The sequence below is a fragment of the Pelophylax lessonae genome (assembly GCF_965119305.1).
Source record: "Pelophylax lessonae genome assembly, chromosome: 7".
NCBI classification, from domain to species: domain Eukaryota; kingdom Metazoa; phylum Chordata; class Amphibia; order Anura; family Ranidae; genus Pelophylax; species Pelophylax lessonae.
In genome coordinates, this window is record NC_138774.1 from 123,437,261 (window position 1) to 123,451,568 (window position 14,308).

The 14,308-nt window shown below is 43.2% G+C and overlaps 1 protein-coding gene across 1 annotated transcript in view; it reads right to left on the reverse strand.

Annotated features, from left to right (window-relative positions):
* MAP7D3 (MAP7 domain containing 3) overlaps positions 1–14,308 on the reverse strand; it is a gene marked incomplete at both ends in the record, with an annotated part of 267,062 nt that overhangs the window by 88,259 nt on the left and 164,495 nt on the right. Inside the window, 1 exon segment of the mRNA XM_082264163.1 lies at positions 14,128–14,258. Coding sequence (XP_082120289.1) covers positions 14,128–14,258 — 131 coding nt within the window.

Below are 14,308 nucleotides of genomic sequence, written 5' to 3' on the forward strand. Positions count from 1 at the left end.
GCTATCTTGGCATTTCAAGGCCTTCAAAACTGTGATAGGTAGTGAGGAGTGAAATCAACAATTTACGCCGTTAGAAAGCCTGAAGGCGGTAATTAGTTTTCGGGGCCTGTAAGCGGCTAGACTGCCACAAAGTCTCACACATGGAGTATCCCCATACTCAGGAGAAGTAGCAGAATGTATTTTGGGGTGTCATTTCACATTTACCCATGACATGTGTGAGCAATATATCATTTAGAGACAACTTTGTGTAAAAACAAATTGTAATTTTCCTGAAACTTAGGGCAAAATATAAAATACTCCATGGACTCAATATGCCTCTCAGCAAATAGCTTGAATTGCTGCCCTCGATCTGGCGTTCGTGGCGATACCTCACATGCATGCTGCAATTGCTGTTTACATATGACACTAGACTGACTAGCCTGACGCTTGCATCATTAGCCGCCCAAAACATCCAACCCACTTTCTAATGATGGGTATACATGACAAACGCCATGTATACCCAATTTTTATTTTTTTTTTTAACTGCGGTGGTGAAATCACCTCCTACAGCGCTCCCATCAGAGATTTCCATATATGCTGAGCGCAAACGCTGTTTGTGTCAGAATATATATAAATCAATGTGGCAGCTGATGGGTGTACCTGCAAGGCAAACTAGTTAACAATAGAATAGAAATAAAACATTACATTGGTACCTGTAAAAGTAAAAAATGGTTACAAATGAAGGATAACGGGTGTCACGCCTAAATCCGCGCCTACTACAGACACATCTTTTTTGGGGGTATCTTTGGTTAGGGGTACTCGGGATGGCATACAAAAAATGCCTCTCATGCAGCCGGCTCACTGCATCTGGTAGGGGAAGTTGGGCAGGAGCACCTCCTGGATACAGGTAGGCTCTGATGATCTCAACCTGTAATTGTAGGAAGGATCCACTTCATCCTGAAGCTTTGTATAGCACAAAAGCTTTCAGCAAAGCCAATTGGAATAAATAGACACTATTTCTACCAGCGTCTGGCTTTACGGCAACTAATTACAGCGCCAAAAGCTGGTCATTGAGGTCCACCCCTCCCATATTAATGTTGTAGTTGTGGACACAGAGGAGCTTCTCCAAAACACCAGTTGCCGTATGAATTTGGACTGTCGTGTCTGCGTGAATGGAGGACAAAACAAAAACATTCCATGTATCCCTCCACTTCACTGCAAGCAATTTGTCAGTTTTCAAGCAGGCTCTCGCCCCCCGACTAAGACGGGAATCTACAAGCCGTTGGGGGGGGGAAGGCCCAGCGATTAGGTCACACGATACCACATGCGCCAATTTGTAATTCAAGCAGGTGAATAAAAAGTGTCACGCTTGAATTAAAATTGTCCACGTACAAATGGTACCCCTTTCCGAATAAGGGTGACACCAAGTCCCACACAATCTTGCCGCTGCTACCTATGTAGTCTGGGCAGTTGGGGGGCTCCACAGTGCCATGTTTACCCTCGTAAACACGGAAACTAACTGTATAGTCTGTGGCCCTGTCACACAGCTTATACAGCTTGACCCCGTATCTGCCACGCTTGCTGGGGAGAAACTGCTTGAAAGCAAGGCGGCCAGAAAACTTAATCAGGGACTCATCAACGCAGACAACTTGTTGGGGGGTAAACAAGGCTGCAAACCGCTCATTGAAGTGGTTTACGAGGGGCCGAATTTTGTGGAGCTGGTCATATCCAGGGTCTCCCCGAGGACGACAGAGTTCATTGTCACTGTAGTGCATGAACCGCAGGATTTGATCGTATCTCGTCCTGGTCATGCATGCAGAGAACACGTGCATATGGAGGACTGGGTCAGTGGACCAATATGACCACAGTTCACTCCTTTTAGTTATGCCCATGTTAAGTGAAAGGCCCAGAAAGGTTTTAAACCTGGAAACCGTTATAGGTTTCCAGCCGAATTTTCTGGCAAGGGGCGAATTTGGATAGGCGGCGATGAATTGACCAGCATATAAATTGCGTTGGTCCACAATAGATCTGTAAAGATCTTCTCTGAAAAACAGCTCGTATAAGTCAAGGGAATTAAAATTGTCTGTTTCCAACTGAATTCTGGGTTGGGCAGTGAATGGATTTAAGTATGGGTGCTGTAGAATCTGGGGGATGCCAAATTAGGATATGCCAGCGCATCATGGAGGGCACTATGGGCTCTACAGGAATTATGGGACTCGCAACATCACCAAATGTTACTGCAGTGCTGGTATGTCTAGGACCAGGATGTACTAGGCCACTGGTGCTTGCCAGTTCACCAGACGTTTGAGCGACACTATTACCGACACTCTGCTGCATACGAGCACCCTGCGATTTCTGCACTTCAGCAACTCCAGAATGGGGTCGGGTACGCTTGACCTTAGCAGGGACCCCTCCATCGTCGGAGCCATCTGTCAGGGGGCCACTGCTGTCTACAGGTTTGTATACTGACCCTGATTCTGCCAGTGAGGCTTCCCAATCGCTCTCATCTGACATGGTCAGTATCCTGTAGGCCTCTTCACTATAGTGTACAAATGTTTGGTCATTTTAGCCACTAAATTTACAGGTACACTAGTGGGACTCGCAGGTAAAAAAAAGCACCTGGTTGTCGAGGACTATTTGAAACTCTACAAAAAAACTGCTAGTGCTAGCAGGGATCAGGCCTGACTCTGCTAACGCGGTGGTTTTGTGTGATGTGTTTTTGGAAGTGACAATAATCTATTGATTACTGCACTTGCCTGGGTCGTGTGGGGTGGGCTGGGCAGAGGGGCTAAATGCAGGTGCTGGCAGGTGTCGTGATCGATCCTGCTAACGCTGCGTTTTGGGAACCCTAAACTATTGGGGACGCTAGTATAGTTCGGATCAGATCAAAGATATTGATCCGTTCAGATACTATACTAGTAATGGAGTTGTTTAGTGTGTATGTGTGTGTTACTGGTAATCAAAGGGTTAAATTATCTAACTATGCGGCAGGGATCTGCGCTGTCCTAGACTGGCGCTAACTAGCGTTAACGCTAACTAATGTCACCTGTGACACTAATAGTGATCAGAAAAAAACTGTACACTATAAAAGTGACACTGTGACCAGACAATGAAGGGGTTAACTGGGGGTGATCAGGGGGTTAAATCTTTATTGGGGGGATGGCGGGTACCCTAAACCTATTTGGGTCAGAAACTGTCGCTAACGCTAAATGAAGTCACAAGGCAGACTATTACAGATACACAGAAAACCACTATATGCTGTATATTATTTATTGGGGGGGGGGTGGCAGGTACCCTAAACCTACTTGGGACAGAAACTAACTTGCTAGCGCTAAATGAAGTCACAAGGCAGACTATTACAGATACACAGAAAACCGCTATATACCTGTATATAGTGTGCAATGTGACGGGGGTAAAGGGGTTAACTGGGGGTGATCAGGGGGTCAAATCTTTATTGGGGGGGGGTGGCAGGTGCCCTAAACCTAAAACTAACAAATCGCTAGCGCTAAGTCAAGTCACAAAGCACACTATTACAGAAATATAGAAAACTGCTATATACTGTATATAGTGTGCAATGTGACAGGGGGTGTAGGGGTTAACGGGGGGGGGGGGTGATCGGGGGTTAAATGTGCCTATCTACGTGTGTGTGCTTTGTGCAGTATTTACAGATGATCCTCTTCTCTCACACTGGAATCCAAAAAGGATTTGGGGAGGGAAGAAGAGGGTCATTTCTGAGCCTGTGTTTACATTACACAAGCACAGCTAGGTCTGGGATTGGTCGGGACCGATCAGCAGGTCTAGGCCAAAAATAATTGGCCTGGAGCTGATGACTGATCGGTTCTGTACCGAATCAGACCATCGGCGAAGCCGGGGGCACGTGGGAGCGTGCTCCAGAGCCCCCGGGAGCGAGCGGCGTCTATTCGCATGATTTTGCCTGCCACTCTGCTGACGTGAAGTGGTTAAAGAATTTATTTGCAAATTATGGTGGAAAATAAGTATTTGGTCAATAACAAAAGTTCATCTCACTACTTTGTTATTTACCCTTTGTTGGCAATGACAGAGATCAAACGTTTTATGTAAGTCTTCACAAGGTTTTTACACACTGTTGCTGGTATTTTGGCCCATTGCTCCATGCAGATCATCTCCTCTAGAGCAGTGATGTTTTGGGGCTTTTGCTGGGCAAAACAGACAACTCCCTCCAAATGTTTTCTATTGGGTTGAGGTCTGGAGACTGGCTAGGCCACTCCAGGACCTTGAAATGCTTCTTACAACCCAGCCACGTTTCATCTTCAATGCCCTTGCTGATGGAAGTAGGTTTTCACTCAAAATCTCACGATACATGGCCCCATTCATTCTTTCCTTTGCACGGATCGGTCGTCCTGGTCCCTTTGCAGAAAAACAGCCCCAAAGCATGATGCTTCCACCCCCATGCTTCACAGTAAGTATGGTGTTCTTTGGATGCAACTCAGCATTCTTTCTCCTCCAAACACGACGAGTTGACTTTTTAACCAGAAAGTTCTACTTTGGTTTCATCTGACCATATGACATTCTCCCAATCCTCTTCTGGATCATCCAAATGCTCTCTAGCAAACTTCAGACGGGCCCAGACATGTACTGGCTTAAGCAGGGGGAAACGTCTGGCACTGCAGGATTTGAGTCCCTGGCGGCGTAGTGTGTTACTGATGGTAGCCTTTGTTACTTTGGTCCAAGCTCTCAGCAGGTCACTCACTAGGTCCCCTCATGTGGTTCTGGGATTTTAGCTCACCGTTCTTGTGATCATTTTGACCCCACGGGGTGAGATCTTGCGTGGAGCCCCAGATCTCGGGAGTTTATCAGTGGTCTTGTATGTCTTCCATTTTCTAATAATTTTGTTTCTGGTGCCCTTCAACAGCTATTTGGTCTTGGCCATAGTGGAGTTTGGAGTGTGACTGTTTGAGGTTGTGGACAGGTGTCTTTTATACTGACAAGTTAAAACAGGTGCTATTAATACAGGTAACGAGTGGAAGACAGAGGAGCCTCTTAGAGAAGAAGTTACAGGTCTGTGAGAGCCGGAAATCTTGCTTGTTTGTAGGTGAGCAAATACTTATTTTACCAAGAAAGTTACCAATTAATTCACTAGAAATCCTACAATGTGATTTCCTGGATTCTTTCCCCCCCATTCGGTCTCTAATAATTGAAGTGTACCTTTGATAAAAATTACAGGCGTCTCCAAGGAGCATTGACAACCAACCATACCAGATCTGCGTACCAAGACAGGCGAGGCCAGTCTGGGGCCATCAGAATAACCGGAATCTCTTCCACCTCTATCCTGCGCAGAAGCCTCGGCAGGAGTTTCAGCAGAGGGAACGCATAGATCACCTGATTATTTACAGGAGTCTCCAAGGAGCATTGACAATCAACCATACCAGATCTGCGTATCAAGACAGGCGAGGCCAGTCTGGGGCCATCAGAATAACCGGAATCTCTTCCACCTCTATCCTGCGCAGAAGCCTCGGCAGGAGTTTCAGCAGAGGGAACGCATAGATCACCTGATACTGATCCCAAGGAGCCACCAGTGCGTCTGTGGAGTCGGCCAGAGGATTCCGAGACCTGGCTACAAACCTCTGTATCTTCTTGTTGACTCAAGAAGCTAACCGGTCGAGGTCAGGTGTCCCCCACCGGACACACAGCAGGTGAAACACCTCTGGGTGCAGGGACCATTCCCCCTGATCCAACACCTGACAACTCAAGTAATCCCAACAATAATAAATGTAGCAACTTACTCTGAGGTAAGGTTAGACAAGTACGATGGGTGTGTAGTCGGATCATCCATCTTCATCTCCTAGGGAAGTGCCGTAGAGGAGGGTGGTTTAGTGCCGGTGGTGTGGGGAAGCTGTTGTTCGGCAGCTTGTCCGTGGGTTTCAGCGGCGGCGGCGGAGGGTTCGCAGCAGGGCTCCGGCTACCAGCTTTCGGTCTTGACCAACGTCACTTCCTGGTAGGAAGAAGATAGGGGTTGCACGCGTTTGGAGCATCCGTGCTCCTTCGTCAGGTAGTTGAAACCCACAGACAAGCTGCCGAACAACAGCTTCCCCACACCACCGGCACTAAACCACCCTCCTCTATGGCACTTCCCTAGGAGATGAAGATGGATGATCCCACTACACCCATCGTACTTGTCTAACCTTACCTCAGAGTAAGTTGCTACATTTATTATTGGTGAATAAATTTATGCTACACTAAGCCGGTGCCGCTCTTTCCTGCTTTCTATTCCTCAGAGCCTCTCCTCGCTCCAGTTGGCAGCCGCCGAACGTGGCCCCCCCTATCACCTATTGGATCCCCCTCTCCGCTGCTCCACACCCCCTCCTCCTTCTCATCCCCCTTCCTTGTACTACCTAGCGATATTCGAGAGCGCCATGACATCACCCACAAACTCAGGTAATCCACCTGCCACTTCTCCACTCCTGGGATATGCACAGGGGAAAGGGCTGGAAGAAAATTTTCTGCCCATTTCAGGATCTCGGCCACCTCCAGGGGCCGCCAAGACACTCTTGGTGCCCCCTTGATGATTGACGTAAGCCACGGCTGTGGCATTAATACAAAAAACAAAAATGTGCTGCGCTAGACCATGAATAAGTGCCAAAAAAATTAACAATTCAAAAAACAGAGTAAATAACTCAAATGATCCCATAAACATAAAGCCGACAGAATCTTAGCATGCATAAGGAAAGGGATGTATTCCAGAGACAAAACTATAATCCTTCCACTTTATAAAAGTGGATATTTCTGCGCTAATATAATTATATAAAAAATTAGTATTGTAGGGTGAGCTGCTGCACAAAGGAATCACAGAAAAAACCCATAGTGGAAATTAAACGAAAATGTGCTGCGCTAGAAAATAGTGAATAATGAAATCACCAAAAAAATACAAAAATTATATAATACAGAAAATATATATATCACTCTGTATGTGTGTCGGGATAAGGTAACCTGAAATTAATCAGTATTCCTTAAAAATGTGAATTTCACCAATGTATATCAATAATCACATAAATCATAAATCATCCAGTGTAAAATATAATAAAGTGAAAAAATTAGGCTAATAATTAAATTAAATCCCAATAAAGTCCATGCAAAAATTAGGAGAAAATCCAAGAAGGTGTGCCACAAGATCCCAAAGAGTGCATCCACGCAATTCCTTGTAAGAATATAATAGACACCAACGTGTAAATCACCCAGGGAAAATCAGATGGCTGCTTACCAGAACGGGTAGGTCTCTCAAGCTAATGAGTAGACCACAGAAAGCTTAAGTGTAATGCCAAGGATGGCCACAGGATGTCTCCTTTAAATTCTCAATGGCGATGTCCACATAGTAGGAAACAAATTATGACAGGGACATAGTGTAACTCCGTATACAAGGCATTTATTAAAAAGTAAAAAGCAGATAAAACCACTCACATTTGCGATGTGAATTCAAGGCATCTAAAGATTACAGGTACGCTGGAAACGAACGAACATCTCCCTCGCTGTTAGTATCTAGGTAGCCGGCTTGTTGGGGGCGTGGTCTCGTCACGTCTAGGTCACCCGACCGGTTTCGCTATAGGTTAGCGTCATCAGGGGTCTATTGGATCCCCCTCTCCGCTGCTCCACACCCCCTCCTCCTTCTCATCCCCCTTCCTTGTACTACCTAGCGATATTCGAGAGCGCCATGACATCACCCACAAACTCAGGTAATCCACCTGCCACTTCTCCACTCCTGGGATATGCACAGGGGAAAGGGCTGGAAGAAAATTTTCTGCCCATTTCAGGATCTCGGCCACCTCCAGGGGCCGCCAAGACACTCTTGGTGCCCCCTTGATGATTGACGTAAGCCACGGCTGTGGCATTAATACAAAAAACAAAAATGTGCTGCGCTAGACCATGAATAAGTGCCAAAAAAATTAACAATTCAAAAAACAGAGTAAATAACTCAAATGATCCCATAAACATAAAGCCGACAGAATCTTAGCATGCATAAGGAAAGGGATGTATTCCAGAGACAAAACTATAATCCTTCCACTTTACAAATTACTGGTCCGACCACATCTGGAGTATTCTGTCCAGTTCTGGTCACCAGTCCTCAGAAGGGATGTGTTGGAGCTGAAGAGAGTACAGAGAAGGGCAACAAAACTTATTAGGGGATTAGAGGACCTTAATTACGAAGAACGTTTAGGAGTGCTCGATTTATTCTCCCTGGAGAAGAGACGCCTGAGAGGGGACATGATAGCAATTTACAAATACCTCAACGGTGATCAGATCATAGAAAATAAACTATTCAGTCGCAAGGAATGTATGAGGACACAAGGCCATCCAATGCGATTAGAGGAGAAGCGTTTTAACCTCAGGCTAAGCAGGGGGTTCTTTAAAGGACTAAAAGACTGTGGAATTCTCTACCACAAATGTTAGTAAAACTGTGGGGAGTATGGCTACTTTTAAAAGACTATTGGACATACATCTCAAGGATAAAAACATTCAGGAGTATGGGAAATGATCACACCTGCACAAGTTGTACTGGATGGACTATTGTCTTTATTCAACCTCAACTACTATGTAACTATGTAATATGCTGGGAAAAAAAGTCCATGTGACAAGAGTGATGATGAGTTCCCAAAACGCAAAACACCTCAGTGAACGTGCTCCAATCCACCACCACAAATTAAAGCCTCTCCCCTTAATTTCTGACCCAGGGGTCACCAAGGGATACAATGGCTCATACACCGAGGACCAGGTAGGGAAGGAATAGAAAAGATCTAATGTTCTCTGCTAAGTAAAGCAATTAAATCAATAAATCCACTTACAGGAAAAGGCACTCAACAGTGCAGATACATCAGCGGTTAGTTTGGATCAAGAGAGGATGTGACGTCGGCAGCTAGGCTCTGCCCCCTGTGCGCGTTATTAATCAAGTCCCCGCCCCTCAGGGCATCACCGAAACATGGACCGCTGAATTCCCAGAGGGGAACACATATCACACAGGACAGTGCAGCATCCTAGTCCCATACATTCCGGCTGAGGAGACCATAGGTAAACAATAGCCACAAATCATAAAACATAATTAGCAAGCCGTCTGCCTGACCTCACATCTACCCCTCACAAATATCCTATTGCCAATATACAACAATGCACATATAAGCCATACAATAAGCCATCCTAAAAAAAGGGGGGGTATATAAAAATACAATAAAAATATAGATAACCTATCAGACAATTAATAATCATGTAAATATATAAAATACGATTAAATCCTGCCCATGAATATAAGTACATAATAAAAAATATGCAAAACATCTTAATAAAATATTTATTAAAAATATCAATTAAAAATCATATAAACCTGTATATCACTTCCCTCAACCATATCTTAAACCTACACCTTATTTATCACTTATAAAGCAATTTAGGTCAAAGTCCACATTCAAACCCCTGGGCGAGAGGACTTTAGTTTCAAAAATCCAAAAGGATTCTCTCCTACTGAGTTGGCGGATGTAATTGCCACCCCTCCAATGCTTTTTAACTAGCTCTATACCCCAAAATCGCAGAGATGCAGGTTTCCTGTCATGAACCTCCCTAAAGTGTCTAGACACATTGTGGGAGACTTCTTTTTTGATTGTTTTAATATGTTCGGCTACTCGCACATTTAGACATCTTGATGTACGTCCTATATATTGGAGCCCGCACTCCAACATATATACGACACCGGCAGTGATCAAATCCTTGCTCATGTACTCCCTGCCTGTAGTTCTCTTAGGAGCATAACTAGCTAAAAAAATGTAATTCCAACAAAGGTTCCCTTTAAAATAAAAAAAAAAAAAAAAAGACAAGCTAAGACCGACGTTCCAGCCAGGAACTAGGTCCTACTCCTAAACTAGGGAGGAACAAACTGAATCCTATAGCAGAGTGAGTGGGTGTATGCCTGCAGGGACTGCCCCATATGCGTGGTTTTCCTGCCTAATGTCCTACTTCTGTAGGGGGCAGCATAACCCAATGGTCAAGAAGAATATGGAGCTGCGCCTGTCAACGAACAATAGAGAAAAACGCAATTTAAAAGCTATAATATCTGTTATTAACTCAATACAGGTATTCTTTTATATTTAGTATGAATTTAGTAAAATTTGCTGTGTTTTTATCTGCTAATAATGATTTTAGTGTTTTTTTTTATAGCAAAAATATTGATTTTGATAAACATTTGCGCAGATATTGTGGCCTACAAACTCTGAAAGCATTATGTGAAAAATAAAAAAGCAAAGAAAAAATTGCAAAAATGGTCAGGTCAGCTGAGTTTGAAAGTGGAGCGCAAGGCCTATTAGCAAAAAAGTTAATGTATTATACAATAAAGGTAATAACTACATATATTCAACAGAATAAAAGGAATTTTGATTTGCTTGCAAACTCCATATCTTTGTACAGTTCAGGACACAGGCTAGATATTTATAGAGGATACATCCTTCTAGGCATCCCCCTATAACCCTACCCCACTTTGCGAGTTCTCAGCTTTATAGCAAGCAATGCTGAGAAACCCAGGAATAGAAGGGAGGGTGTCCTGAACTTCAAGAATTGGAATTTACAAGTCAAAGTTCCTTAATCGTATGGTACAGGACACAGGTCGGATAGTCATAAACCCTAAGGTGTCTCCAAGCAATGAATGAAAAGAGAAGACAACGAGGCAAACAGAACTGTGCCAACAGACCCCACCTCAGATTGCCTTCTGCAAGGTTGCAGCCAAAGGCTGCATCAGCAGTAGATTGGACATCCACCTTGTAGAACTTGGAAAAGACCAGGTGCAGAAATACAAAGCTGGGCAACAGAGGCTTTATGTCGGAATGCCCAGGAAACTCTCACTGATTTGGTGGAGTGACTATGTAATAGTGCAGGAGGAACTTTGTCCTTTAGAATATAAGCTCTCACTATGAGCGGTCTTCTCCATATAGCGATGATGGATCTTGATACAGGATGTCCCTTGCAAGGTCCTGAGGGCAGATAAGGAGTCAGTCTTTCTGAAGCTGTATCTTTGAGGTAAACTTGAGATAGCTCTGACTACGATCAGTGAAGAGCAATTTGAAGCCTTGATGCAAGATACACTGAATATATATTATATATATATATATATATATATATATATATATATATATATATATATATATATATATATATATATATATATATATATATATATATATATATATATATATATATATATATATATATATATATATATATATATATATATATATATTTTTTTTTTTTTTTTTTTTAAGAAGGGAGAGAGAATTTTTATGGAAAAAAAACAGACCCAGGTGGAAACCTGTCCTTTTAGAGAACTTAAAGGGGAACTTTACCCATAACAACAACTTGATAAAAAAGAATGTTAGTGTGTGCTTGTGTGCTGTATATTGCCTCCAATGTTGTTCCTGTTTCTTCTTGCAGAAGGCTGCCATTTTGCTGAAGCCCTTTGTCCCTTAGCAGCAGTAAATCTTAAGGCTGTCAGCAAAGAGTTGGATGCAGAGACTGGTGGTTTAAATTTCGAGTCCTGCTCTGGCATGTAGTCTTTTCAGCAAGCACCTTCAATTGAGACATGTAACAGATGCCCAATTTGAGACACCTGGTAGAAGTTCCTGAAAACCCAGTTATTCCAAAAATGTATTTACCATCTTTACTCCTTACCAATTGCCAAAGCCTGAATTTCCAAGAAAACTTCCTAGAAGGATATGGGGGATGCAAGTCTCATTGAGGATAAATATGGGAAAGCAATAGGCTCCAAATAATTTCTGCTTAAAATGTCAGAAGCTCATGCATATGTATATCCTCCACATGACTTATTTTGCATTGGTACATCTCTAAATAGGACTCCTCTCATAATCAGCTACATCCAAGATTTCAGACAACCACAGCCACATTGTGGCATGTGCTCAGGGAATGTCCAATCATCCAGGCATACTGGAAACAAGTGGTTCAATTTTTACATGACATGGGGTCACCTGCTTCCACCTGATCAAAAATTATGTCCCTTTGGTCTAATTGGAGATGTAGAACTCAAAAGATATATGACCTTTCCCCAGTTTATGGCAATAAAGAGGATTGCTAAAAGGTGGATGTCAGTGTTGCCTCCAACATTGGAGCAATAGATATCTGATTTTAAGTCTAATAATCCTTCATATAAAACAAAATTTATTTTTACCAAAAAAAGTGTGATAGACAGCTGGAACAAGGCCTAACGTGTAGACCATGAGCTGAAACTCCTCCTTCCATTACATGAGATGAAGTGAATATCTAATTTACATGGTTATACAACTCAAATTATATTTATATCCTGCCCATTTTGAGAAGCCAATGTCAAACTCACATTTTGGGTGTGGTAATGATAGCCCAGGAGGCTACATAGAATGAGACCAGGTAAACATAAGATACACTTGTGGTAGATTTTCTTTTTTCTCCAACCCCATTTGTTGTAGTTCAATACTATTTTTAATGCCAGTTGTGTCATATGAATTTAAAGCCCTGCCAAGCTACACACCTAGAACAAATTCAAATCCACTGTGATATACACATCTTACAACTGTCTGATGTCGAATATATATTCATTTAGGCAACACTTTGAAATGTATGAAGATATGTTACACATGCATTGCTATTTACCCACTTCAACTCACACCCTCTTTCACCCTCTATGGTACAGAGCAATTTTTACATTTCTGCTATGGACCAGTTTAGTGGGTGATAACTTTGCCATTAACAAAACAAAAAATACATTACCAAAAGTACTGGGATGCCTGCCTTTACATGCATATGAACTTTAATGACAGTCTTCGTCTGTAGGGCCCACTCTTTGCAGCTATAACATCTTCAACTCTTCTGGGAAGGCTGTCCACAACGTTTAGGAGTGTGTCTATGGGAATGTCTGACCATTCTTCCAAAAGCGCATTTGTGAGGTTAGGCACTGATGTGGACGAGAAGGCCTGAATCACAGCCTGCGCTCTAATTCATCCCATAGGTGATCTATTAGGTTGAGGTCAGAACTCTGTGCAGGCCAGTCAAGTTCCTCCGCCACAAACTCGCTCATCCGTGTCTTTATGGACCTTTGGGGTGGAGAAACTTGACTGGCCTGCAGAGTCCTGACATCAACCCGATAGAAGAGAGGAAAACATGGAGAGGCAGAACATAGGATATAACATTATCTTGTGTTTCTGTATTTGTACATTATAGTTATACACTTAAAATAAACCGTTTGTTAAAAACTGGGCCTTTGGCAGAGCGATGTTAACCTGAGCATTTTCTACGGCTCCCTTTTTCCTGGTTTCTGTCATTAGTACAGGTGAGGGTATCTCCCTATAGGATACGCACAGAGAAGAATGCTGAAATAGGGTAAATGTGCCTGAGTAGAAAATGTAGCAACTGGGGTGGTGACTGTTCTGTCCCAAAGTCCTTGTGGCAAAAAGGCAGGAGGAAGTGCCTGTGGTGTTGTTCCAAGTGGATGTGGCGGTAAAGTGTGAGACCTGCTTGTCATTCACCTTAGATTAAGTTCTAAATGGTGGAATTTTAGCATCAAATTTGAAGACTTTACACTGTAAATGTTTTAAACCGTCCCGGTTTCCTGATCGTTTTCACGTATGAATGCACACCACTCAGGACTGTGGGGCTACAGTAACAGTTAAAAAAAAAAAAAACATGGTGACCCTGCCTTACCTGTCCATATTGCTGGTCCACATATAGGGTCGAGGCTCGTCATAGTGACCACACTTATATTGACCAAGGAGAGCGCCCAATCAGAATGTAGGGTCTGAAGCAACAGTACAGGCTGTTTTCATAGTGTGGGGTCTGGGTATGGCTCTCAAGGTTTTACAAAGGCCTCACCGATCTTGATGTACTGCTTCTATTGTGGTATTAGAAGACATTAAAGAGCTAATTCTCTGTAAACAAGAGGTCTATCACCTTAAGACACTAGCAAATAACTGAGGACTCACTGAGTGGGGTAGAGATCAAGTGGGGTGCCTAGGGGGCGTGCCCCCCAAAGCTTTGCCAGCATCCTGACCTCAAGGTACAAGCCTACAAGCCAGGATTAATGAATATCAAGACTGTGTCCAGTACAGTACAATTAGGATATAATATTTTCACTAGGAATAAATATACAAAAACACTTACTTTTCAAGTGTTGGCGAGGGTGCTCGCTTTGTAGTACTAGCTGGAGAAGGAGACCGTCTGTTAAGTGTCACATTAGGAGACGGAGGGCGCTTCCCAATAGAAGGAGGTGATGATTTTTCATGCTCTGGTTTCTAATGAAACATAGTCACATCTTATTCATATAACAGTACAAATCAGATTC